The following is a 27,686-nucleotide window of genomic DNA, read 5'->3' on the forward strand; positions in this document are numbered from 1 at the left end:
AATGTCGTGGAATTATAAAAATATTTTTTTAATGTTGCAGATTTTTTTAAACATATTTTTTAATGTTTAGCCGGTAGCTTTAATTGCTCGTGTTTTTATAATATTTCTATATTATAATTTATAACTTTATAAATGTTTTTAAATAAATATATAATTGTTGTTGGCGTTTTTTATTGTTGGACTGCAGAATTTTACACCTTTGTGTTTATTTCAGCTTAAGTCCATATTTTGTTGTAATTCAATTGTTTGAATAACAACAAAATATTTTAAAGAGGATATGAAATTGATTAGTTGCGGACGAAGGGTAGGGAATACTATAGTTTCAGTTGTCACCAAACAACTTCATCAGTTCCCTTTTTTCGCCGACTCTGTATCGATAAACAGGTCAATAAAGCCATCTAGCAAATTAAACAAAATGAGAAATTTGCTGTATGGCCCTAAAGCTGTTTACCTTACAATTTGAGTCGAACTAAAGAATTTTATATCCACCACTGTTTTTATGTCGTCTTTGCTTCGCAAAGAATACGAACATAGGAATGTTGCTTCAATAAGCGAGGGTAAAAACAACAAGAAAGTTGTTTTTGCATTACGCATTAGTCAACAAGGCCGTGCTGATGCCTATTATTGTTGTTGGCGTTTTTTATTGTTGGACTGCAGAATTTTACATCTTTGTGTTTATTTCAGCTTAAGTCCATATTTTGTTGTAATTCAATTGTTTGAATAACAACAAAATATTTTAAAGAGGATATGAAATTGATTAGTTGCGGGCGAAGGGTAGGGAATACTATAGTTTCAGTTGTCACCAAACAACTCCAATTTCATATCCTCTTTAAAATATGTTGTTGTTATTCAAACAATTGAATTACAACAAAATATGGACTTAAGCTGAAATAAACACAAAGATGTAAATATGTAATAAATATTTTTTTAATGTTGTGGATTTTTTTAAAATATTTTTTAATGTCGTTAATGACATTAAAAATATTTGTATAAAATCCACGACATTAAAAAATATTTTTAAAAAATCTACGGCATTAAAAAATATTTTTAAAAAATCTACGGCATTAAAAATATTTTTAAAAATTTCACGACATTAAACATTAAGAAATTTTTTAAAAAAATGTTTTTTAGTGTCGTAGATTTTTTTTTAAAATATGACTTAATGTAGTGGATTTTTTTAAAATATTTTTTAATGTCGTGGATTCTTTTAAATATTTCTTAAAGTCGTGGATTTTTAAAAATATTTCTTAATGTCGTAGATTTTCAAATATAATTTTAATGTCGTGGATTTTTTAAAAATATTTTTTAATGTCTTGAATTTTTTTAAAAATATTTTTTAATGTCTTGAATTTTATTAAAAATATTTTTAATTTATTAATCAATTTATATATTTACAACCTATTTTTAAAAATCTACGTTATTAAAAATATTTTTTAATGTCTTGAATTTTTTTAAAACTATTTTTCATTTATTAATCCATTTATATTATTAAAACCTATTTTTAAAAATCTACGCTATTAAAAATAGTTTTTAATGTCTTGAATTTTTTTAAAAATATTTTTCATTTATTAATCCATTTATATTATTAAAACCTATTTTTAAAAATCTACGTTATTAAAAATAGTTTTTAATGTCTTGAATTTTTTTAAAAATATTTTTCATTTATTAATCCACTTATATTATTAAAAGCTATTTTTAAAAATCTACGTTATTAAAAATATTTTTAAAAGATCCTCGTTATTAAAACTATTTTTAAAAGATCCACGTTATTAAAAATATTTGTAAAAAATCCACGTTATTAAAAATATTAGTAAAAAATCCACGTTGTTAAAAATATTTGTAAAAAATCCACGTTATGAAAAATATTTGTAAAAAATCCACGTTATGAAAAATATTTGTAAAAAATCCAAGTTATTAAAAATAATTTTAAAAAATCCACGTTATTATTTCTTTTAAATCCACGATTTTAAAAAAATCCTCGTTTTTTAAAAATATTTTTAAAAAATCCAAGAAATTAAAAAATAAATTTTTTAACCTTCCAAGAAAATCCACGATTTTAAAAAAATATATCTTTTAAAATTCATTAAAAAATATTTTTAGAAAATCCACGACCTTATGTTATAAATAAACATGAAATGAAAATACATTTTTAACTAACCCGGGACATTTTTTTAATTCATCGCGTGAAAAAATATTTTATTTAGTTTTTTTATTATTTTATTTTTATAAAAAATATTTTTACAATGTCCAAAAAATTAAAACAATTTATTTTTAAACATTCCACGACATTAAAATACTATTGTTTAACAATCTACGATATTAAAAAAATATTTTTTTAAATCCATTACATTTTTTTTTAAAAAAATCCACGACTTTAAGTTGTAATTAAACATAAAATGAACAAATATTTTCAAAAAAATCCGCGAATTTTTTTAATTTTTAAAAATCCACGAAATTAAATGATCTTTTGAAAATCGAATTCATTAAAAAATGTTTAAAAATTCACGATATTAAAACATATTACAAATATTTTAAAAAATATAAAAAAATATTTGGAAAACATTAAAAATATTTGTAAAAATTCAAGTTTTTGAAAGATTATTCTTAAAATTACCTACATTAGGCCGGGGCGATCTGTATGGAAGGAAAAAACCTTAATGGGCCCTTCGCGTTTCTTATCCTAGGTTTGAACTGAGCAAAAAAGTCTACTAGACCCTAGGTCTATCGTGAAAATCGAGCCTCCCGATTTTGACTTTAAGTTTTTTATCCACGTTTTTTGGACATTTTGGCATATAGCAGCCAAACCATAGAGATTTTCGATCGAACACAAGGACAACAATTGTTGCCAAGACAGTAGTTAAGAACTCTCTAATTCATCGCAAAAGCATTGGAACGCTCCTTCAGGCAGTTTTGGCCTTGAGAAGGTGCAAACTTTTCGAAAAATTTCGATAAATGGCACTGTTCTACAAAAGTTGACCAGAAAAATATTCAAGCGTTCTGATGCAAAATTATATCATGTTGGGATCCATGGACAACGACAATGCCTTTAGTTCGTTTGAATCACTTCGTTTTATTTTTTTATAACGGTAAAAGTAGTGAAAATTTGGGTGGATAAAAAACTTAAAGTCAAAATCGGGAGGCTCGATTTTCACGATAGACCCATGGTCAGTTCAATCCCAGGAATAAGAAACGCGAAGGGTCCATTAAGGTTTTCAAATCGCCCCAGCCTAACCTACATGCTTGAAAAAATATACATGTACGTAGAAAAATATTCTAAAATATTTCCACTAATAAATTAGTTGTTTTAAAACAATAAAACAACAACAATGGGATTTAGCCAGACTATTTTAAAAAACCAAATTTTTAAAAAACAAAATATTCTAAAAAAATCCACATTTGAAGGCTCCCTACATTCCAAGAATTCTAATGATGTAATTTAGTTGGTAATCCTTCTCATAGATTCTGCATCTGTTGTTGGTTTTTGTTTTCTTTTTTTCTCTAGATTTCCTACTCATAAAAACTCGCACATTATTTATTTAACGATATGCTGCTCGAAAAGAAGACCTTGAAAAAGTTGTTGTTTTTGTTGTTATTGTCGGTCGGTGTGTTCATTCGGCTGCTGTTCAGCTTTCAGCAAGCAGTACTTGAAAAAAAAACACACACAAAAAACTAAACGTGTTCAAAATAACGACCCAAACAAGCCAGTCAGCAGGCCAGCCAGCATTGCATTGGAGATTTCACAGAAGTGTTGAAGTGTTTTTATTTTTCATTCGTTACTTGGTTTTCTTTCTTTTTAAATGAAAGTAAAGTGAATTTTCTCCTTTCTCGTGTCCGTTTGGTGATTTTAGTGCTGTAATAAGGCAACATGCCCTCTGCTGCTAGTGGTAGCCGTCCATTGGTTACACACGGCGATTCGCCTGTCATTAAATATTGAAATAAAAACAAATGAAAAAAAGAAGAAAAAAACACAATAAATGCCATAAATGTTAAAGTGTTTAATTGGCGTTTAAGGGAACATTTAAAAGACTAGCAGACCATCAGCACGTCTGGCTGACTGTCCGACTGTCTGGCAATTGTTTCAAATTCCGTTGTAAGAAGGTGTGCGGATTTTTCTATATTGACAGATGGCTAGTGGCGAATTCGTCATTTACCGTTACGTGAGATAAACATAAATGAAAAAGATTCATAAACGTGACCAACTGCGCGACTAACGGATATGAAGTGTGTTTGTGTTCGTTCGCGAGTGTCATAAATATAATAGTTCAACGTGAACGTACCGTTACTTGTTATATTTCCGTTTCAGTTAAAACGAAAATAACAAAAGAAATCTGCAACTTTTGTTGTTTCGAGGGGACAGTGTGAAAAAGCTCGCCTCGTAAATGGTGTGAATTACAAAATTATGATTTGTGTTGCTTTGTAACGAGATTTTATTGATTTTTCTTTCGCTTGTATGTCTCTTCTGGTTTTACATCCTCTACCTTCCATCCTTTTAACCCTGTTATTGATTGGCAATAAATAGCTGAAGGTCGTCAGTATTTTGTAATGAAATAAATTAAAGCGCAATTACAGCTTAGTTGTGTGTGTGTATTGTGGCATTAGATGACGAAAAAGGATATGCATGGTAAGAGTATCGCACAGTGTTTCAAAACGACATAATGGAAGAATAAATATTCTTTAAAAAATCCACGTTTTATGGCCTGTGGGTGGATGAAAAAAAATCGTTAAAATATCTACGTATTATAACATGTGGGTTAGGCCGAGGCGGTCTGAAAACCTTAATGGGCCCTTCGCGTTTCTGATTCCTGGGATTGAAGTGAGCAAAAAAGTCTACTGGACCATATGTCAACGATGAAAATCGAGCCTCCCTATTTTGACTTTAAGTTTTTTATCTAGGTTTTTTTTGACATCTTGGCATATAACAGCCTAACCATTGAGATTTTCGAGCCAACACAAAGACAGAAATTGTAGCCAAGGCAGTAATTAAGAACTCTCTAATACATCGCAAAAGCATTGGAATGCTTTTTCAGGCAGTTTTGGTCTTGAGAAGGTGCAAACTTTTCGGAAAATGTCGATAAATGGCACTGTGCTACAAAAGTTGACCAGAAAAATATTCAAGCGTACTGATGCAAAATTCCATCGTGTTGGGATCCATGGGTCACTTCGTTTTATTTTTTTATAACGGCAAAAGTTGTGAAAATCTGGGTTTCTTATATTTTCAAATTTAAACGGGCATATCTTATTTTTTCCACAACGGATTTCTTTTGGTCCTTTTTCCTTTTAAAGGGGTGAATAAGCTATTGTTGTATTAATTCGGTTAACAAATGGCTAAGTTATAGTGGTTTAAGTCTGAAAAAGCCCACAAAAAACCTATAACTGAATTTCTCATAATTTTCAAAAATATAATATTTTTTTGTTTTGTTCAATATTTATTTTGAAAATTGAGAGATATTCAGTTATAGGAATTAAAACAATAATAGCTTATTCAAAAGATAATATCCACCCCTTTAAAAATAAAAAGGATCAAAAGAAAACCGTTGTCGATAAAATAAGATATGCCCGTTTAAATTTGAAAATATAAGAAACCCAAATTTTCACTACTTTAACCGTTATAAAAAAAATAAAACGAAGTGACCCAAACGAACTAAAGGCATTTTCGTTCTCCATGGATCACAACACGATGGAATTTTGCATCAGAACGCTTGAATATTTTTCTGGTCAACTTTTGTAGCACAGTGCCATTTATCGACATTTTCCGAAAAGTTTGCACCTTCTCAAGACCAAAACTGTCTGAAAAAGCGTTCCAATGCTCTTGCGATGTATTAGGGAGTTCTTAATTACTGTCTTGGCTACAATTTTTGTCTTTGTGTTGGCTCGAAAATCTCAATGGTTTGGCTGTTATATGCCAAGATGTCAAAATACGTAGATAAAAAACTTAAAGTCAAAATCGGGAGGCTCGATTTTCATCGAAGACATATGGTCCAGTAGACTTTTTTGCTTAGTTCAATCCCAGGAATCATAATCGCAAAGGGCCTATTAAGGATTTTTCCTTCCACACAAATCGCCCTGGCCTAATGTGGGTCGATGAAAAAAATCTTTAAAAAAATCCAAGCTTAATTGCCTGTGGGTCGATGAAAAAAATATTTAAAAAATCCACGTTGTATGGCCTGTGGGTCGATGAAACAAATTCTTTAAAAAATCCAATTTTTTAAGGCGAAAAAAAAAATCTTTAAAAAATCCACCATTTTTTGCCTGTCGGCCGATAAAAAAATCTTTTAAAAATCCTCGTTTATGGCCTGTGAGCCGATGAAAAGATATTCTTTTCATGTGGGTCGATGAAAAAATATTCTTTAAAAATTCCACGTTTTTTGCCCTGTAGGTCGTTGAAAAACTCTTTAAAAAATCCAGGTGGGTCGATGAAACACCTGTTGGACCAGTATGCCAGGAAGCATGGACTTGTCTACGGAAAACTGCCGTACACCATCGGTATAAATTTCCAAAGGATCTCCGAACAGACCCTAAACTGCACTTGGACACAAATTTTGAACTTTTGTGCTGAAGGTATCCTAAGGAGAGGACCGATATCCGAAATTTTGTGTGGGAGGTACCCGAAGGAATGGGCAAATATAGTCCATATTCAAACCTTATCTATATCTGGTAGATATATTAGAATTCGTAAAGTATTGACCACATCGGTCCGTCCCTTCAAGAGTTATCGTGAGCACAATTTTTCCGAACATTTTTGAACTTTTGTGGGGGAGTTATCCCAAGGAGAGGACCGATATGGGCCACTTTAGAAGTTAAACTAAGTTTGGACAAAATATTATGAAGGCCAAATTTTGGATCGAATCGGCTGATCCGTTCGAGAGGTATCTTGCGCTCCACCACTACACACGGTGTCATAGGGGTTTTTTGTAACTTTCAGGCTATTTGCTCAGGAAGTATGGACTTGCCCCTGATGAAACTTGTACCGCCGTGTGGGGGGCCGTGAATACAAGATGCTACGACAAAAATCAAAACAATTCGAGAGCAGGTCCTAAACTGAACTTTTCCGAAATTTTGTGTGGGAGGTACCCGAAGGCATGGACCGATTGAGAAATTTCGCGATGTGCAAAGTATGGACCACATCGGTTACATTCTTCAAGAGTTATCGTGCGCACAAATTTTCCGAACATTTTCGAACTTTTGCGGGGGAGGTACCGGAAGGAGTGGACCGATATAACCCATCTTCGAACTTAAATTAAGTTTGGACAAGATATTACCGAAGCAAAATTTTGGACCCAATCGGCTTATCCTTTCGAGAGTTATCGTGCGCACCAGCCAGCCGGACGGACAACTCCAAATTATCTGAAACGGATTTCGTCCAAACATACTTGGGGCCTAAAACCATTATTTCGATGAGGCACATTTCCCCCTATGAAAGTGTATATACATACATACCCTAGTTAGCATTTATGCTGAGGGTATAAAAAATCTACTTTTATGGCCAGTGGGTCGATGAAAAATATTCTTAAAAAATCCACGTTTTATGGCCTGTGGATCGATTTCATTTGTAATTCGAAAAACCCCATACAGATCCAATGCAACTACACTTTTTTCAGGTGTAATTCTACTGATTTTATTTGTAATTCGAGAATTCTATATCTAATTCGTAACATTCCATTTGTAATTCGAGAATTCCATTTGAGATTGGAATTGTTCCGATTGTAATTCGAATTATTCCATTTTAAATTCAAATAATTTCATTAGTAATACGAATTATTCTATTTGATATTCGAATTATTTCGTTTGTAATTCAAATAATTTTGTTCGCAATTCGAAAAAAGCAGGTGTAAAATCAATGCAAAAAATATTTTGATTTTTTTTTTAATTTCAAATAATATAATTCGAATTACAAATGAAATAATTCGAATTTCAAATAATATAATTCGAACTAAAAATGATGTATTTTGAATTGCAAATGGAATAATTCGAATTACAAATAGAATAATTCGAATTACAAATGAAAAAAATTTAATTATATATGGAATGATTTGAATTTAAAAGAGAATAATTCGAATTACAATGGAATTTTCGAATGACAATTGAAATGTTTCGAAATACAAATATAATTCTCGAATTACAATTGAAATGCTTCGAATTACAAATGGAAATTTCGAGTTACAATTGAAATATTTCGAATTACAAATGTAATTTTGAACTACAAATTATAAGGATTCGAATATATATCGATAACTTCCCCCTGATTCTATTTTGAAAAGTAATTTCATTACTCCTACTTCATATTCATAGATTTTGTCTCAGTATAACCTTGAATACGGACTCACCTCTGGCATTTGCGTCGCTACTACCTCAATGGAAATGATCAACACTTGGCATCGCATCATGATGATGCATTTCTCCCATTTCTCTTAAGAGCCTCTTTATATGATGTTCTGGTGGACCGGGGCTTTAATAGGACATGCAGGTAGATAAGAAGATACTGACTTTAGGTGAGAGGCCTCCATCTCTAAATTTTAGATTCTTGTTCAGATATCATACCTTGTCTGTATTGGACGTGGCGAAGTGGTATATTTTCTATCTAAACGACCCTATTTTTGTACAACTAAGGCTCCTAGACTAGAACCATGTCTAGTTCAGACTTCGTGAAAACAAGAAGTAGTCCAACAGCCACCGATTTGTAGTTATGCACATAATTCTGCATGATGGGAAATGGTTGCTTCCTACGTTCGTTCTTCTTAGGCCTTGGTGCGAGACGAAATCTTATCCTAATTGGACCATAGTGCATTTTAGCCTCAAATAATTTTGTCCTTGAGTGTCCTATTGGCCACCTAATGACAAAAAGTTATCCAGTATTCTACTTCTCGTCTGAAATAATTGACATTTGAAACCCACCCTAATGTAAATTTATACACCGCATTTCGTGTTCTACTCGCGTATGCACATCCACACTTCCTCTGTCAAGAATACTTAATACTTTCCAAAGCTTGCATGTCTGCATTTTAGAAAAAAAAGTTAAATTGTATTTAAAAGTTTTTTCCTGTTTTGGCTACGACATGAATTGATTTGCCAAATGTCATAAGGTGTGATTTTCAAGGATTACATTTCATTTGATAGGAAAAACAGAAATTTGAAACTTTCCGTGATTTTAATACAAAGTTGAATGCAAACTGAAAGGAAGTGTTACCTAGGAAACACCAAGAAGAAGTGTTATGTTAAACTTTTGGAGTGGGTCTAAAAAATCGCTTAGAGCATTTATTCTAAGAGAAAGTTGTATTTTTATACCCTCGGCCTTTTGGCTAACGTGGGTATACGACCAAAATGTGCCTCATCGAAATAATGGTTTTAGACCCCAAATATGTTTCAACGAAATCCGTTACAGACAATTTGGAGTTGATTTAGTCATGTCCGTCCGTCTGTCTGTCTGGCTGTTGGGCATGATAACTCTCGAGCGGATTAACGGATTTCGCCAAACATTTGGATTTCGTAATATTTTGTCCAAAATTAGAGTAAGTTCGAATATGGACCATATCGGTCTATTCCTTCGGGTAACTCCCACATGAAATTACGGCAAACTTGAGTTAAAGGCCTGCTCTAGAATCCCTTTGATTTATTTTGCAACAACTTGTATCCGATGTCCCCATTACAAAATTTCGGAAAAGTGCAGGTTTCGATGGTACAAGTTTTTTTGATGGACAAGTCCATACTTCCGGAGAAAATGATCAGAAAGCTGTAAAAACCCCTTCAGCCAGCATGTGTAGTGGCTGGTGTGAAAGATAACTCCCGCGTTGGTCCACACTTTGCATATGGTAATATTTCTTCGAATATTAGACAGAGTTCGAAGGTGGGGCTTATAGGTCCACTCCTTTTAGAACCTCCCTCACAAAAGTTCGAAAATATTTGCTACAATGGTAAGCGCGATATCTCATAACCGGAGCAACCGACACAGGCTGAGGGTATATCTCTGTTGGCACAACCGACTGATACTTTTTTACTTTTTATATTAACCTTTAAGGCATATGTTCTGAGAACAAAAAATTCCAATAAACAAACAATTCGGTAGAAGAATATGACCACAATCTTCAAAAAAAGCTTAAATCGGATCTTACCCTTCTATGCAGGCTATACCAAAATATGGACCAATACTGTCTGATTTTTTGATAGGTATATTTTGTACCTTTTTTAATGCGAAGACTAAATACATAACTTCAGCCATTTTGGTTAAGTAATGTGGCTAAAATGTTAAAAATGCCGAAAATCGAGGGTTACCGTTCTATGGGACTATGTGAAAACCTGGAATATACCGACAAATTTCTGGTGGAATGTTTTACAAAAAATTCAAATTTCTATTTCCGTGCGATATTAAGGCCACAACCTTTAATATACCGAAAATCGGGAGATACCTTCTACGGGGCCTGTATAAAACCCTGGATCAATACCAACATTTATCTTCTGGAATATTTTATACCCCCATATAAAACTAAATAAAAAAATTCACCATTTCCATGGGATATTTAGGCCAAAACCTTCTACATAGCGAAAATCGGGAGGTACCGTTCTCTATGGGGGATATATGACGGCGTGGAACTATACCGCCAAATTTCAGGTGGAAAGTTGTACACCCCTAAGAAAGACTAAATACCAAAATGTCAGCCATTTCGGGGGGATATTGAGGCTAAAACCGTGTCTATATGAAGGCGTGGTTAACAATATTCAGCAATTTCGGAGGGATATTAAGACTACAACCTTCAAAATTCCGAAAGTCGAGGGGAACCGTTCTATGGTGTCTATATGAAGTCGTGGTACCGACAAATTTCAGGTGAAAAGTTTTATACCCCAACGAAAACTAAATACCAAATGTTAGCCATTTCAGTGGGATATTGAGACCACAACCTTCATAATACCGAAAATCGGGAGGTACCGTTCTATGGGGGTTATACGAAGACGTGGACATATACCGACAAATTCCAGGTGGAAATTGTGTACCCCTAAGGAAGACTAAATACCAAATTTCAGCCAATTCTTTGGTATATTGAGACCACAACCTTCAAAATACCGAAAATCGGGAGGTACCGTTCTATGGGGACTACATCAAAACGTGGACTGGGTATATCGCTCCATTTGCAATACCAAACATCCTAGGAGTAATGGAATCTTCTATATCAGATTATATAGCTCTATCGAGCTGTATGACTGGCATGGTTATATCGACTTAGAATTTTATGCTGATCAAGTATATATATCGGGATATCTGATTGAAATCGGACACTTTTTCGAAATGAGATTTTTGATTTCCGTTTTTGTTGTTGTTGTTGTAACAGTGTTTTATTATTATGTTTGTATGTTCGTTCTCCTGCTCAATCTGGCTCTGGGTCTGTCTCCAGTTCCAGGAAAGTGGTTACTTCGATGGGATGTAACCACAGGTCCACTGGAGTTCGATGAGTAGGTTTGGCGGGACAGTTGAATAGGTGCTTAGTATCGTGCGGGCCCATGCCTCATACTGGGCAGATGCCAAGAACGGTGCGATCGATTCCCGCCCAATAGGAATTTAGGCGACTGCAATATCCCGAGCGTAATTGAGCCAAAACTACTCTGGTTGCCGTGGCAGCTGACGCTCTTCAGCTGCGATAGATGGGGGATGTACTTCGATGACTGCATTGACACAATAATAGCTTATGGCCTCAGCAACTGTGTCCGTGTGAATGCTGTTCAAACCTGCCTGATATGCCTGTTGATCTAGTGGTTCTCTCCTATATCGTTGGACCTCCGTCTCTAGAGCATGAATATCCTTTTTGATATGCCTTGGCGTATCGGTGGCCAGCAGATGGTGATTGGGAAGGCTCTCTCGGTAACAACCGAGCAAGTACTGCAACGATAGCATGTTGTCGTACTGGAAGAATCTGTGCCTCCTCATCTAGATGGTCCACTGTAGATTTGAGGAGGCACCCAGTTGCTGTTTTCAGGGCGGCGTTCAGACAACTTTGAATCTTATCCCACTGCGTGTCACATAAATTCGGGACCAAACTGGCGCCGCATAGCTTACCGCAGACCAACCTATCGCTTTATACGTGTTCAACAAGGTTTTTTTATATGCACCACAAGTGCCGCCGGCAAGGGACTTGAGGACCTTGTTCCTACATTTCAGTTTATCGCAGTGACCGTCGGATGTGACCCCTAGAATTTTGGGGCAGTTTGTGGTCGGAATTCTGCTACCATCGACCCTGATATTCAACTCTCTTCTATACTGCGCCGTCCATGTGGTGAACAGAGTGGCCGTAGAGTTAGTGGCGGATATCTGCGTATTCCTCGGGTGGAAAAAGGTGGTAAGATCGGTTAAATAGGAGTTCAGTCTCTCACAGATGCCATCTGGGTAGGTACCTGACGCCAGGATTGTAGAATCATCCGCATACATTACGATCTCAATGTCGTATGGAGGGGGCGAAATACAGGAAAGGTAGAGGTTAAACAGTTCCGGAGATATCACCCCTCCTTGGGGAACTCCCTGTTTCACTCTACGGGACTTGGATTTCTTGTTTTCCTGAATTCCACATACGCCTGGCGACCACACATATAGTTTATTATCCAACGTTTCAGACTTGGCCGGCGTGGAGTGCTTGGCAGTATCAAAGGCTTTTGATAAGTCAAGCGCCACCATCACTATTCTATCACACGGCCAATCCTGGTTGAGTCCTCGACAAATGTGTGTGGAGATGGCGTGCAACGCTGTTTTCGTGCTGTGCTGCTTACGGAATCCATGCTGATGATCGGCAACTTGATAGCTATGTCTAATGCTGGGGAGGACTAAGGCCTCAAGGGTCTTCGCTACAGGTGACAAAAGCGAAATCGGCCTGTATGATTAACATTTGCTGGCGTGCCGCGCTGTTGTCGTGCTGTGCTGCTTACGGAATCCATGCTGATGATCGGCAACTTGATAGCTATGTCTAATGCTGGGGAGGATTAAGGCTTCAAGGGTCTTCGCTACAGGTGACAAAAGCGAAATCGGCCTGTACGATTCAACTTTGCTGGCATCCTTGCTCGGCTTCAGTAGCGAGACCAACCTGCCTATTTTCCAGACTTCGGAAACAATAAGGGTGGCTAGCGACAGGTTGAGAACTTTCGTGAGACACTCCTCTCCCGGCTCATCCAGTTGTTTCAGCATTATATTGGAGATTCCGTCAGGGCTCAACGCTTTGGATGATTTAGTGTTCCCAATGACATTAGCAACATCATCCACTGTAAACTGTGTTGGTTCATCCTCGGCAGGAAGAGATCTAATGCGACGTAACACTCTTCTATTCGCCCTGTCACTTTCGGGGTGCTCGACAAACTGTCGATTAAAGTAACTTGCACACCTCTTCGGGTCAGTCAACGTAACGTCGCCAAACGTGACTGAGGTCCCGTCATCCCTCCTTCCGGGGTTCGAGAGTGACTTAACCGTTGCCCACAATTTACTTATACCGGCTCCAATGTTGCAACTCTTCAGATGATTTAACCACTTGTTCTGCTTATGTTCGCCGACCAGCCTATTAACTTCCAGTGTCAGCTCCCTGACTCTGTGGTCGTCGGGGTTGGTTCGACGAAGCTCATCACTCTCATTTGCTAATCCCGTCGCCTCTGCTGGAAAATTTGATCTTACTTCGGGTATTCGACCAGCAGGTATATGACGAGCGGCTGCAGCATTGATGATGTCTCGGAACGTCCTTTCCGCTACCCGAACATCAGAAGGATTGGGCAATTCTCTGAAGCGGTGATTGGTGAACTCTTTGAAACTCAGCCAATCAGCTTTCCCATGATTGACGAATGTGCGGCGTTCAGAGGTGATGAAATTGGGTGTTGTGCTGATGGGGACAATTATGGGGAGATGGTCTGATCCAAGGAAATGACGGGTTGCCAGGTGCCGTCATTTGTCAGACTATAGAACGGTACTTCCCGATTTTCGTTATTTTGAAGGTTATGGTCTCAATATACCAACGAAGTGGCTGATATTTGGTATTCGGTCTTCCTTGAGGGTATAAAAAATGTCATCCTAAATTTGTCAGACCAGGTGACGAACTGTGACACGCTCCTCTAATTCTGGTAGGGGCGTCCTCATTGACCGAGCAAAAGGTAGATCTATCAATCTGCTCAGCCATCGCTATACCCCTCTGGTCGTTTCCGAGGACCGAATGCCACATCTCATGATGCGCATTAAAGTCCCCCAGGACCATACGGTTATGACCTTCCAAAAGCGGGCTAATGTCAGGCTTATAATCTGAGACACAGCTATTTCTCGGCGGTTTTTTGTCATTTGGGTCTGTACTTTCAAAAAATTCTCAGATTAAATTGTTTGCACAAGATCACCTTAAAATTGTTGCACAGTGTGAGCAGCCACTCCACCACAGCAAACACATAAAGGAAGTCAAAAATTTCATTTTGAAAAAGTGTCCGATTTCACTCAGAAATATCCATACATACTTTATATTACAATGTGTTACAAACGGAATGACAAAGTTAATTATACCCTCCATATTATGGTGGAGGGTATAAAAATAGGTTCCAAATTCCGACAAGACAATCTCATGCATATTTTTTACGGACTAATCCCCTTAGCGAGATGTTGACTGCATTTCCTGAGTCTATTTCCCACATAAAACTGCTGCATAGTTTTGGACGATTTCGTTTGACCAATACACCCTCTGAAAAGCTTGTGTATCGCATCACACGGGCTTGCGGGTTTTCTGGCGATCTATGTGGTTTTAGTCCCAAATTTCTACATCTTATTTTTTACGGGTCTAAAGCTCCCTTTGCTCTTAGGGGATATTCCTGGGAAATAGTTTATTGCATGCAAGGCTTTTATACTCCTTACCAAGCCAGAATTTCAATTACCTTTACCCAACCCAAAATATATGTTTATTAACTTATTAATCATATTCATCATATATACATATGTATTATCGCAAAAGTCAACATAGTTAATGACACCCATAAATGACATTAACACAAATAAATATTTAACAACAATTAATAATCCCAGGCTGGAAATATTGAGCCGTTTAAAGTCTTGGTAAAATACACTTCTTGTTGGCTCGAGTAAAAAAACCAACAATTGTTCCATTTTTCCATTTTTTTGCTACTCTTTGTTGGTAAATACATTAGTAAGCCAAAGTATACACATTGCCGCTGTTTCCCCTCCCTGATTCTCCTGCAAATGTCCCAAATGTTTTTATAGCAAAATGAATGAAAGGCAAACAATGGCAAAGTTTTAAACAGTCAATTGCCAATTGAAGCTTTTTTCCAATGAAAGGGCAATTGTAAAGAGTTTGGCGGCAACAAAAATATCAATAAGGGAGAGCTGCAGTATAACAGGCTACAATGTTCTTTTGTAGCAAAATTTGCTATTGTTGTTGTTGTGTTGGTAATGGAGCGAAAATTGAAAATAATTTTAAAGAAATAAATGACAACAAATGTGGGACAGGATGTATATAATACATATAGAATTATTGCTACGTGTGCAAGAAAAAAAATTATTTTAACAAATTCTGTAAATTTTTGAAGAGGAGTAAGTCGAATTATTAATTATTATTTTTTTAACAATTTTTTTGGATTTTTGAAAAGGACTCATGCTGTCCTTTATCCTCTTCAAATAATAAAAATTGGCAACTGATTTATACAAAAGCAATACAATTTCCTTCCCCTTGTACTTTGCGACCTTATTCTCCATATTCCGGCCCCTAACCATTCTATTACAATGATATTGAATGACACAATAAGCATATTGGAAAATCACATCCTGAACAATTTCGCATATAATGAAACTGTGTTCTATAATTATTGTGTCAGGGCTGAATAAACATTATTGGTTGTGTTGTGAAACGTTAGCATTTGTTCGTTCGTGGGTAATTACAAAATGACAATGAGAACAATAAAGGATCGATCCAATGGCCCAGAATTTCCATAGAATGCAAGTGAAAACACATGATGTGAATACAAACAGATGTGTTCAGCAGTGCTTTGTATTCTCTCACACATACAATAGGCAATTAATTAAAGTTAATTTGCCTAACGTTTTGCCTTCTCTAATCGATTATTATTACTATTATTTGTAATAAAACAATAAGTTGGAATGAAATTGGAAAAAGTAATTAAAAATTTTATGAGAAAAAAAATAGTAGAGGAAAGGGTAACAATGATCACCATCAAATAATCCTGCAGCCACTCATTAGCAATACATAGTACCAGAAAAAAATGTCGAGAGGAAAGGAGCATTTTATGTTTTGAAAAAAATTAAACCAAACATTTTATACCCTCCACCACGAATTGTATTCCCAGTTACAACCACTTCATTTGAAAAATATTTTACAAGAATTCACATCAGGTGGAATCGTTTGCCTTACAATCTGAGAACCCGCTTAAAAAAACTATACACAAAATTTCAGCCATTTCGGTTGTATAATGAGCCAAAAACCTTCAAGCTACCGAAAATCGGAAGGTACCGTTCTATAGGGGCTACATCAAAACGTGGACCTATACCAAAAAATTTTTGGTGGATAGATTCGTAGCCCCAAAGAAGACTAAACGAAATTTCAGCCATTTCGGTGGGATACTGAGGCCACAATCAGCAAAATACCAAAAATCGGGAGGTACCCTTCAATGGGGGCTATAAGAAGACGGACACCTATATCAACCAATTTCTGGTGGAAAGTTTCGTAGCCCCAATGAAGACGAAATACCTAATTTTAGGCATTTCGGTGGGGTATTGGGGCCACAATCATCAAAATACCGAAAATCGGGAGATAACCTTCAATGGGGCCTATATGAAGACGTGGACCTATACCAACCAATTTCTGGTTGAAAGTTTCGTAGGCCCCAAGAAGACTAAATACCAAATTTTAGCCATTTCGTTGGGATATTGAGGCCACAGTCTACAAAATACCGAAAATCAGGAGGTACCGTTCTAGGGGCGCTATATCAGAACGTGGAACTTAACTGACAAATTTCTGGGCGAAAGCTTCGCAGCCCCAAAGAAGACTAAATACCAAATTTCGGTCATTTCGGTTGTATATTAAGGCCCCAAGCTTCAAAATACCAAAAATCGGGAGGTACCCATCAATGGGGGCTATATGGAGACGTGGACCTATACCAACCAATTTCTGGTGGAAAGTTTCGTATCCCCAACGAAGACGAAATACCTAATTTGAGTCATTTCGGTGGGGTATTGAGGTCACAATCAGCGAAATACCGAAAATCGGAGGGTGCCCTTCTATGGAGGCTATATTAAGAAATGGACCTATATCGAAAAATTTCTGAGGGAAAGTTTCGTAGCCCCCAAGAAGACTAAATACCAAATTTTAGCCATTTCGTTGGTATATTGAGGCCACAGTCTTCAAAAATACAGAAAATCAGGAGGTACCGTTCTAGGGGCGCTATATCAGAACGTGGAACTTAACTGACAAATTTCTGGGCGAAAGCTTCGCAGCCCCAAAGAAGACTAAATACCAAATTTCGGTCATTTCGGTTGTATATTAAGGGCCCAAGCTTCAAACTACCGAAAATCGGGTGGTACCCTTCAATGGGGACTATATCAAGACGTGGACCTATACCAACCAATTTCTGGTGGAAAGTTTCGTATCCCCAACGAAGACGAAATACCTAATTTGAGTCATTTCGGTGGGTTTTTGAGGTCACAATCAGCGAAATACCGAAAATCGGAAGGTGCCCTTCTATCGAGGCTATATTAAAAAGTGGACCTATATCGAAAAATTTCTGAGCGAAAGTTTCATAGCCCCAAAGAAGACTTAATACCAAATTTCAGCCATTTCGGTGGTGTATTGAGTCCACAATCAGCGAAATACCGAAAATCGGATGGTGCCCTTCTATGGAGGCTATATTAAGAAGTTGACCTATACCAACCAATTTCTGGTGGAAAGTTTCGTAGCCCCAATGAAGACGAAATCCCTATTTTTTAGCCATTTCTGTGGTGTATATAGGCCGCAATCCGCAAAATACCGAAAATCGGGAGGTACCCTTCAATGGGGGCTATATGAAGACGTGGACCTATATTGACTAATTTCTGGAGGAAAGTTTCGTAGCCCCAAAGAAAATGAAATACCAAATGCTAGCAATTTCGGTGTAATATTGAGGCCACAACCTTAAAAATACTGAATATCCGGAGGTGTCGTTCCATAGGCGCTATAAGAAGACGTGGACCTATACCGAAAAGTTTCAGGTGGACAGTTTTATACCCCCAACGAATAATAAATACCAAATTTCAACAATTTCGGTGGGATAATGTTGCGAAAACCTTCAAAATCGAAAATCGGGAGGTACCGTTCTATGGGGGCTATATGAAGAAGTGGACCTATGTCTACAAATATCCACAGAAGACTTAATACCAAATTTCATCCATTTCGGTGTAACCTTAAAAACACCGAAAATCGGGAGGTACCGGTCTATGGGGGCATATGAAGAAGTGGACCTGTACCAAAAATTCTTGGTGGAACGTTTTGTAGCCCCAAAGAAGACTAAATGCCAAATTTTAGCAATTTCGGTGTAATATCGAGGCCACATTCTTAATAATAAAGAAAACCGGGAGGTACACTTTGTAGCTTTCGTAGCCCGAAAGAAGACTAAATATCACATGTCAGCTCTTTCGTTGGGATATTGAGGTCACAATCTTCAAAATATCGAAAATCGGGATGTACCGTTCTAAGGGGGCTATATCAGAACGTGTAGCTTAACTGACAAAAATTCTGGGGAAAGTTTCGTAGCCCCAAAGTAGACTAAATACCGAATTTCAGCCATTTCGGTAACATAATGTGGCGAAAACCTTCAAAATACCGAAAATTGGAAGGTTCCGTTCCGATGGGGAATGTTTCGCAGCTCCCAAAGAACACTTAATACTAAATTCCAAATGGAATACTCAGGAAATGTCGTCTACATTACACTGAGGGATATTTTGCCGCCGTTGATGTTTTTGCCCGGCCTGGGAATCGAACCGCAAACCATCTGAGTTCAAGGCGGACATGCTTACCATTGCACCACGGTGGCACCCATTGTAAAAAAGTCCCATAAAAACTACTAAAAACTTTGGTGTAAAAGGTGTATCAGGCCGCGAAGAAAATCAATTGCAAAATATTTTTAAACAATTCGAGACATGCTCTTAAATTTTGAAATTTTGTCTGAAAGGTACTCCAAATAGTGGACCTGTATAGTTCATATTCGAATCTGATCTCTATCTGGAAGAAATATTAGTAGGTGCAAATTTTGAACGAGATTGGTTAACAATAAAATTTTGAACTTTTGTGGTGGAGTTGGCCGATGGAGGAGTGGACGAATATGACCTATCTTATAAGTTGATCTGCACCTGAAATTTCCGGACTTTTTGTCTTTTGGGAAAAGGTACAATTCAGGCATTGGCGGATATTTTGCACAGTATATGCCAATATTATCGCCGTACAGAAAGTGCGACGGAACGGGAATTGCGACTCAAATATGCCTGCATTGTTGCTGCCATCAAACTGGCTCGTTTGTCGTACCGTATTCAGTGTCACGCGTGCTTTTTTCTGAAAACCCTGTACGTAGCACCATGCGGGTTTTTGTTTAGCTGACAAGTATTATGTGGCAGTCGTGAAGATAGAACTTGATTTAAGTTTGGACATAATATTAAGAAATGCAAATTTTGGATCAAATTCGTTGATCCGTTAGAGAGTTATCATGTACACCAGCCAGACAGACAGGGCTAAATCAACTCCTAATAGTCTGAAGTAGATTTCTTCCAAACCTACTTGAGGTCTAAAACTATTATTCCGATCAGGCAAATTTTTTTATGGTACTAAAATGTGTTTAAGGTCGTTCGCCTAAATGATTAAGGTATTAAAAATGGACCGCAAACGTTTTACGGACCATGATCTGTAAATTTGCACCTGGAATGTCCAGACACTTTTTAGAGAAGGTCTTGCCGTATTCCCTGCCACGCATGGACTTTCTGAAAATCCTGTCTATCTCACCATGCGGGTTTTTGTTTAAGTGACAGGTATTATGTGGCAATATACCTTTTACATAGAACGTTTTAGTATCAAAGGTAACATCATATTTTCCGGCGGGCTTGAAACGCTCAACGTTATTGTCGTGTCACGTGTGCAATCTTTGAGATACGTGCTTCATACATCAAGTGGGATTTGGTCAAGTGTAGCACCTGTTACTTGACAAAAAACAGGTCAAGGACAGCTTGAGCAGAAAGGGTTTTTTCCTCAACATAATGTTGACTGTATTTCGTGTCACGCGTGCCTCCTTTAAGCACCCTGCGTATAGCATCATGCGAGGTATTTTAGCTTACAGGTACTAATAACTGAATTCCCTGAACATAGACCACCCACATACAACTGATGCATTTTGCAATAGTTTTGGACAAGAGGTAGGCGTTTATCGTGTCGTATCGTGTTAGGCATGCATCCTTTGAGAACCATGTATATATATCGAATTCCAAGGGTTTACTGGTGACAAGTACTATGTTAACAAAAAAATAGGGTTAGGGTAAGGTTTGGAATTAAATAACTAACATTAAAATAAATAATTCAAATACATACAAGTTTCGAATGAATTGTGGTATAAATGCTAGTTTCCAAGCTCAGCCTTTATCCACCCATAAAACAACATTCTAATATGCCTGATGATCGTACTTAACGACCCGTGAAACGTAGCATTCAAACATTAGAATGTGTGTGTTGATTCCTAATTTTTCAATGTACCTCTTAGGTCATAACAGCTCAACTCGAAAGAGAATTTATTGAAATATCACCATAAAATTAGCTTCGCCTTAATAAGGCAAAAAAAAGGTTTTAGTTCCAAACTCCAACTAGACATCATAAGTTTTCCTCGGCTTTGAAGCCATATATGCCTCGAACGCAATATTGCCTCGATTTCCTGAGCGTGTCTCCCAAGTAAAAATGCTGCATGTTCAATAATATTGATTAAGAGGTGATGTTTGACGTACCGAATTTCATGTCACTCGCGTATCTGTGTGTACTTTGCGTAGCATAACTCAGATTGGACTCAGGTGGGACGTACTATGTGGTAGCCGTAAACAAATAGGGGTTTTTCCATGAACCTAAAACCCTTAAAGTAATGTTTTCTTTATTTTCGTTTATCGTGCCGATTTTCGTGCCACGTGTTCATCTTCATCGCATCATGTGGAGTTTTTTGGTAGGAGACAATACACTTTCAAATTCCGACTAGACGACATCTGGCTTAAGCTCTCAACACATTTCCCGAGCCAAGTAAAACTTCTTCATTCGACAAGAGATTGACTAAAACGACGTATTTCATGTTACACGTGCAACCTTTGAGAACTCACGTAGCTTAAATCCTCGCCACTTAAAACCAGAGGCTTCCATCATTTATTAGATTATTGTCCAACAGTTTTGGACACGAAATGGTTGTTGTTGTTGTAGCAGCATGTAACCTACGTAGAAGCATAGGTTTGTTGGATAGGCAGCCGCTGGCCGAAACACTATGGTTTCGAGTACCAGATTGACTCGAAACCAAAGAACCCGCTGCCATTTGATGATTGTCAAGAGATGGTCGTTTATCGTGCAGTATTCCGTGTCACGGGAACATCCTCTAAAACGCTTGTGCATCGCATCGTGCGTGCTTTTTTAGTTTTTTTTTTTTTGTAGTTTTTGCAGCAAAGAACAAAAAAGGTTTTGGTTGGTTTTCGCGGGCTTGAGAGCCTCAATTTAATGTTGGATGCATTCCCTGAGTATAACTCCCTCGTAAAACTGCTGCATTGGACAATATTTTTTGGACAAGAGATGAACGTTTATTATGTTGTATTTTGTGTCACGTGTGCATACTTTGAAAACTATGTACATCGCATCACACGGGGTTCCAGTTTCAAATTCCTACGAGCCGATATCATATTTTTTCACTGGCTTAAAATTCTTTTGGACAGACTTCGGCGTTTGTAGTGGCATAATTCGTGTCATGCGTGCATCCTTTGGGTATAATCTGCATTGAATTACGCGGCTTTTGTCAGGTAGTCTTGATAGATTTTCGTTTCCTACGAGAAAACATTGCATTTTGCCTGAGTATGTCTCCAAGGTAAAATTGCTGTAATGTCCAACAGTTTTGGTTTTATCGTGTCATATTTCGTGTCACGCGTGCTTTCGTGTTTGATCGCTTAGAGTAATGTCAATCGATATGTACCCCGAAGTGTTACAACTCCCAACTCAATTTATCACCCCTTTCTTTTCCAAATAATCGAAACCACGGTATTTCTAAAGCATAGAAATTACAATGCATAACTTTAGTTGATGATAGTCATCAAATAAATCCAACTTGATGCAAATGCAACTAACAATACCCGCGAGCGCGACAGGTGCAGCTATAACCATTTAAAACGTGCTAAAACTTAAAATAATGCGAAATAGAATCATCGCCATAAGTTCTTTCCTACCCCATGTAAAATTCTTAGCACGTTAACTTAACCGCCAGTTGAAGTAGAAAACTTTTATTTCGTTTTACAAAACTTTTTTTACATTCAAATGAATGCGCAGCATTTGTAATTTTCAGTGTCAGGATTCAGTAGCAATGTGACCTTCATTGTTGAACAAAAGAAAACAAAATAAAACTAAAACAAAGTGGAGAGGTAACCAACCACTGGAGTTCAAATGGAAGAAACTTGGGTTTGAGAATAATTATTGTGGAATTGGTTGGAACATTTTAATTAGGAAATTGAAAAACTTATTGAGTCATGTTGTTAATAGTGATATTGAAGTTTGGCAAAGAAATATTATAAAAATTGTTTCAAAATCATTGAAATTAAGATGTTTTTAAACATGCTGGTATTATGACTAAGGAGGACATACACACTTTAATAGCACACATCGGAATAATTTGTTCTGATATATTCCCCCCAATTCAAAAAATACTAATTAAGTGTACTTTAAGGTACGTTTTATCGATAGTTTCGGAAAACTATAAAAACCCTGTTGAGCACGCCAACTGTTGAATTGAGTACCCGACTTGGTTCAAACCATGTACATAATAATATTTCTTTTAAACTTGAACATGTTCCAACACTCACATTGGGCTATATCCCCCACAACAGTTCTAAAATTCGATATTAAGAACAGTATATGACCTGTTCGAGGATTTTAGAACTGTTTTACACAAAATTTCATTAGATTCAACCCGAACTTCTCGGCCTCCATAGGGTATGTTTGTTTGGCTTCCACAGTGTTGAGTTTTACAAATGTACATGGGTTCACCGTTTTCCTTAAAACCCGCATGCGTCGACCACTACAAATACCACACCGGTTGCATAATAAATGACAATTGCTTCGAACCACTGTTTCCCCTTCCTCAGATAAAATCTGTTCAGGTATGCATGTCATTTGCTGTTGTTGAATGCTGTCATATGAATCGTTCCGATATTCATCTCCCTTCTTTTCTTTTCGATTAAATCCTTGTTACCTTGTTGTTTGGTACATGTGTGTGTGCCTGACATGCATGACAATAACATAACGCGTCGTCGTAACGTGTGTTAAGCGTTGTGTAAATGACATTAAATGAATGACGGTAACAATGGCGATTTGTTGAGTTTTCTACACGTTAAAAGATTCCACATATGTGACGATGCAGCCGTCACTTTCGTTCATTGTTTTGGTTTTTCTTTTTTATTCATCTTCGTCGCTGTTGTTGAAGGATACAATATGTTATAGTTAAGGTTGTACAGAAGTGAATAACAGAATTAGGTTAAGATAAATTGATAAGCAACAAGACTGATGTTGACACATGTTCCTCCTTGGTTGCCCTTGGTTTGAAAGTTCAGGCGCGTCCTGTACTCGCCAAGGATAGATGGCCTTTGAGCCCATCTATCCAACGATAGATGGCCTTTGAGCCCATCTATACAACGATAGATGGCCTTTGAGCCCATCTATCCAACGATAGATGGCCTTTGAGCCCATCTATCCAACGATAGATGGCCTTTGAGCCCATCTATCCAACGATAGATGGCCTTTGAGCCCATCTATCCAACGATAGATGGCCTTTGAGCCCATCTATCCAACGATAGATGGCCTTTGAGCCCATCTATCCAACGATAGATGGCCTTTGAGCCCATCTATCCAACGATAGATGGCCTTTGAGCCCATCTATCCAACGATAGATGGCCTTTGAGCCCATCTATCCAACGATAGATGGCCTTTGAGCCCATCTATCCAACGATAGATGGCCTTTGAGCCCATCTATCCAACGATAGATGGCCTTTGAGCCCATCTATCCAACGATAGATGGCCTTTGAGCCCATCTATCCAACGATAGATGGCCTTTGAGCCCATCTATCCAACGACAGATGGCCTTTGAGCCCATGTATCCAACGATAGATGGCCTTTGAGCCCATGTATCCAACGATAGATGGCCTTTGAGCCCATGTATCCAACGATAGATGGCCTTTGAGCCCATGTATCCAACGATAGATGGCCTTTGAGCCAGCCAAAATCATCCATATACGTTATTGTGACTGCAACAACAACAACATACGATCTCTTTTTTCTCATCTGTAGTGGTTTAGCAAAGGAAAGACTCGCTCAGAGAGACTAATGCACAAAATCTTTTGCGCACCACCGCTTTGAGCCCATCTATCCAACGATAGATGGCCTTTGAGCCCATCTATCCAACGATAGATGTCCTTTGAGCCCATCTATCCAACGATAGATGTCCTTTGAGCCCATCTATTCAACGATAGATGGCCTTTGAGCCCATCTATACAACGATAGATGGCCTTTGAGCCCATCTATCCAACGATAGATGGCCTTTGAGCCCATCTATCCAACGATAGATGGCCTTTGAGCCCATCTATCCAACGATAGATGGCCTTTGAGCCCATCTATCCAACGATAGATGGCCTTTGAGCCCATCTATCCAACGATAGATGGCCTTTGAGTCCATCTATCCAACGATAGATGGCCTTTGAGCCCATCTATCCAACGATAGATGGCCTTTGAGCCCATCTATCCAACGATAGATGGCCTTTGAGCCCATCTATCCAACGATAGATGGCCTTTGAGCCCATCTATCCAACGATAGATGGCCTTTGAGCCCATCTATCCAACGATAGATGGCCTTTGAGCCCATCTATCCAACGATAGATGGCCTTTGAGCCCATCTATCCAACGATAGATGGCCTTTGAGCCCATCTATCCAACGATAGATGGCCTTTGAGCCCATGTATCCAACGATAGATGGCCTTTGAGCCAGCCAAAATCATCCATATACGTTATTGTGACTGCAACAACAACAACATACGATCTCTTTTTTCTCATCTGTAGTGGTTTAGCAAAGGAAAGACTCGCTCAGAGAGACTAATGCACAAAATCTTTTGCGCGCCACCGCTTTGAGCCCATCTATCCAACGATAGATGGCCTTTGAGCCCATCTATCCAACGATAGATGGCCTTTGAGCCCATCTATCCAACGATAGATGGCCTTTGAGCCCATCTATCCAACGATAGATGGCCTTTGAGCCCATCTATCCAACGATAGATGGCCTTTGAGCCCATCTATCCAACGATAGATGGCCTTTGAGCCCATCTATCCAACGATAGATGGCCTTTGAGCCCATCTATCCAACGATAGATGGCCTTTGAGCCCATCTATCCAACGATAGATGGCCTTTGAGCCCATCTATCCAACGATAGATGGCCTTTGAGCCCATCTATCCAACGATAGATGGCCTTTGAGCCCATCTATCCAACGATAGATGGCCTTTGAGCCCATCTATCCAACGATAGATGGCCTTTGAGCCCATCTATCCAACGATAGATGGCCTTTGAGTCCATCTATCCAACGATAGATGGCCTTTGAGCCCATCTATCCAACGATAGATGGCCTTTGAGCCCATCTATCCAACGATAGATGGCCTTTGAGCCCATCTATCCAACGATAGATGGCCTTTGAGCCCATCTATCCAACGATAGATGGCCTTTGAGCCCATCTATCCAACGATAGATGGCCTTTGAGCCCATCTATCCAACGATAGATGGCCTTTGAGCCCATCTATCCAACGATAGATGGCCTTTGAGCCCATCTATCCAACGATAGATGGCCTTTGAGCCCATCTATCCAACGATAGATGGCCTTTGAGCCCATCTATCCAACGATAGATGGCCTTTGAGCCCATCTATCCAACGATAGATGGCCTTTGAGCCCATCTATCCAACGATAGATGGCCTTTGAGCCCATCTATCCAACGATAGATGGTCTTTGAGCCCATCTATCCAACGATAGATGGCCTTTGAGCCCATCTATCCAACGATAGATGGCCTTTGAGCCCATCTATCCAACGATAGATGGCCTTTGATCCCATCTATCCAACGATAGATGGTCTTTGAGCCCATCTATCCAACGATAGATGGTCTTTGAGCCCATCTATCCAACGATAGATGGCCTTTGAGCCCTTATAACCAACGATAGATGGCCTTTGAGCCCATCTATCCAACGATAGATGGCCTTTGAGCCCATCTATCCAACGATAAATGGCATTTGAGCCCTATCTATCTGCAACACCACAAAGTAAAAGCGACACAGACGAAAATTCATCACAAAATTTCGATTTTGCCCCTCTTAGTTTCCAGGTGTCCTCTCCATTCCTTACCAACTAACCATCAAAGAACTAACAATAAAATGTGATGCCATTGACGCTGAATCAAACTTCTTTAGAAACGGAAACAGTGATAACAACCTAAACGTGATAAAACTAAATATTTGAGTGACCCTTAATTATTCTTAAAGTGCTTCGAAATAAGTATAAAGAACAACAAAAACAACCTTTTTCAACACACTCCAACTTACCAACCTACTCTTCAAGAACACCTGTGCAGTATTATTCAAAATGGATTTATCACAGACGTCAACACGACGTAATTCCTTTTCATCGCAACAAAATATTGCCAATGATATAATTGCGGATATTTATGTGGCTTCGGATGTGGCCGATGAATTTGCAACCTTTACCACGGATATGTCATTAGCCAGGGGTATTACAACGGGTATTGGTGGTGATGACACCTTTAAAACTCCCATTTCTGGTGCTGGCCTACAAAAACGTGGCAAGAAGTCAAGTGGCAAACGTAGCTATTCTGTGGATGCCATCAAATTTCAATATTCTCAATATCTGCCACACACAACATCAAAGGAGGAGAATAAACAACAAATAAAAGACACGAATGCGGATACTAGTGCATCAGCAATGCTATCTGCAGCAGCAACTCCATCCTCCCAAACCTCCGGCGTAGCACAATTTTCCCAACGTCAACGTAGTCAATCTGCCCAATTCTATGCCGGTAATTTGTACGCCATCGATAAGTTATCCACCTCATCATCGTTGGAAAGACGTGAAGATGATGCGTTACGTGAAGATTTGGAAGATTATACATTGATTGATTCCATGATAGCTGAATATAAATTTCCTCTAGAAGATTATAACAATAATGATGATGTTCCCACAAGTCATCATTTTAGCGACGATGATGAAGATACTAATTATCAGGATTTGTTGGAGGAGGAAGGATTATTGGCTACTGGAGAACCTGATGAAGCCGATACCACAGATGATATTACCCACACCTCAAGTTTTGATGATGATTGTTACATTATTGATAATCCCTATCCACTGAGGACTGAGTGAGTGTTTTATGAATTAATATCTTTCTG

General features: G+C 37.9%; 1 protein-coding gene across 22 annotated transcripts in view; it reads left to right on the forward strand.

The window, feature by feature from the left end:
- The window catches only part of Nt5b (5' nucleotidase B), a 178,055-nt gene that overhangs the window by 109,330 nt on the left and 41,039 nt on the right, over positions 1-27,686 (forward strand). Inside the window, exons 1-3 of one of the 22 annotated variants that reach the window (XM_073977034.1) lie at positions 3,773-4,382; positions 4,520-4,621; positions 26,602-27,656. The exons of 9 other annotated variants lie outside the window; for them this stretch is intronic. In XM_073977034.1, coding sequence (XP_073833135.1) covers positions 26,866-27,656 — 791 coding nt within the window. In that variant the 5' untranslated portion in view covers positions 3,773-4,382; positions 4,520-4,621; positions 26,602-26,865. Of the gene's footprint in view, positions 1-3,594; positions 4,383-4,519; positions 4,622-26,601; positions 27,657-27,686 lie in introns of those variants that run through there. 12 more of the 22 variants (XM_073977038.1, XM_073977037.1, XM_073977033.1 and 9 more) reach the window with 12 other exon arrangements.

The sequence above is a fragment of the Musca autumnalis genome, unplaced genomic scaffold (genome assembly GCF_047663935.1).
Source record: "Musca autumnalis isolate F117 unplaced genomic scaffold, ASM4766393v1 scaffold_3, whole genome shotgun sequence".
Classification (NCBI taxonomy): Eukaryota; Metazoa; Arthropoda; class Insecta; order Diptera; family Muscidae; genus Musca; species Musca autumnalis.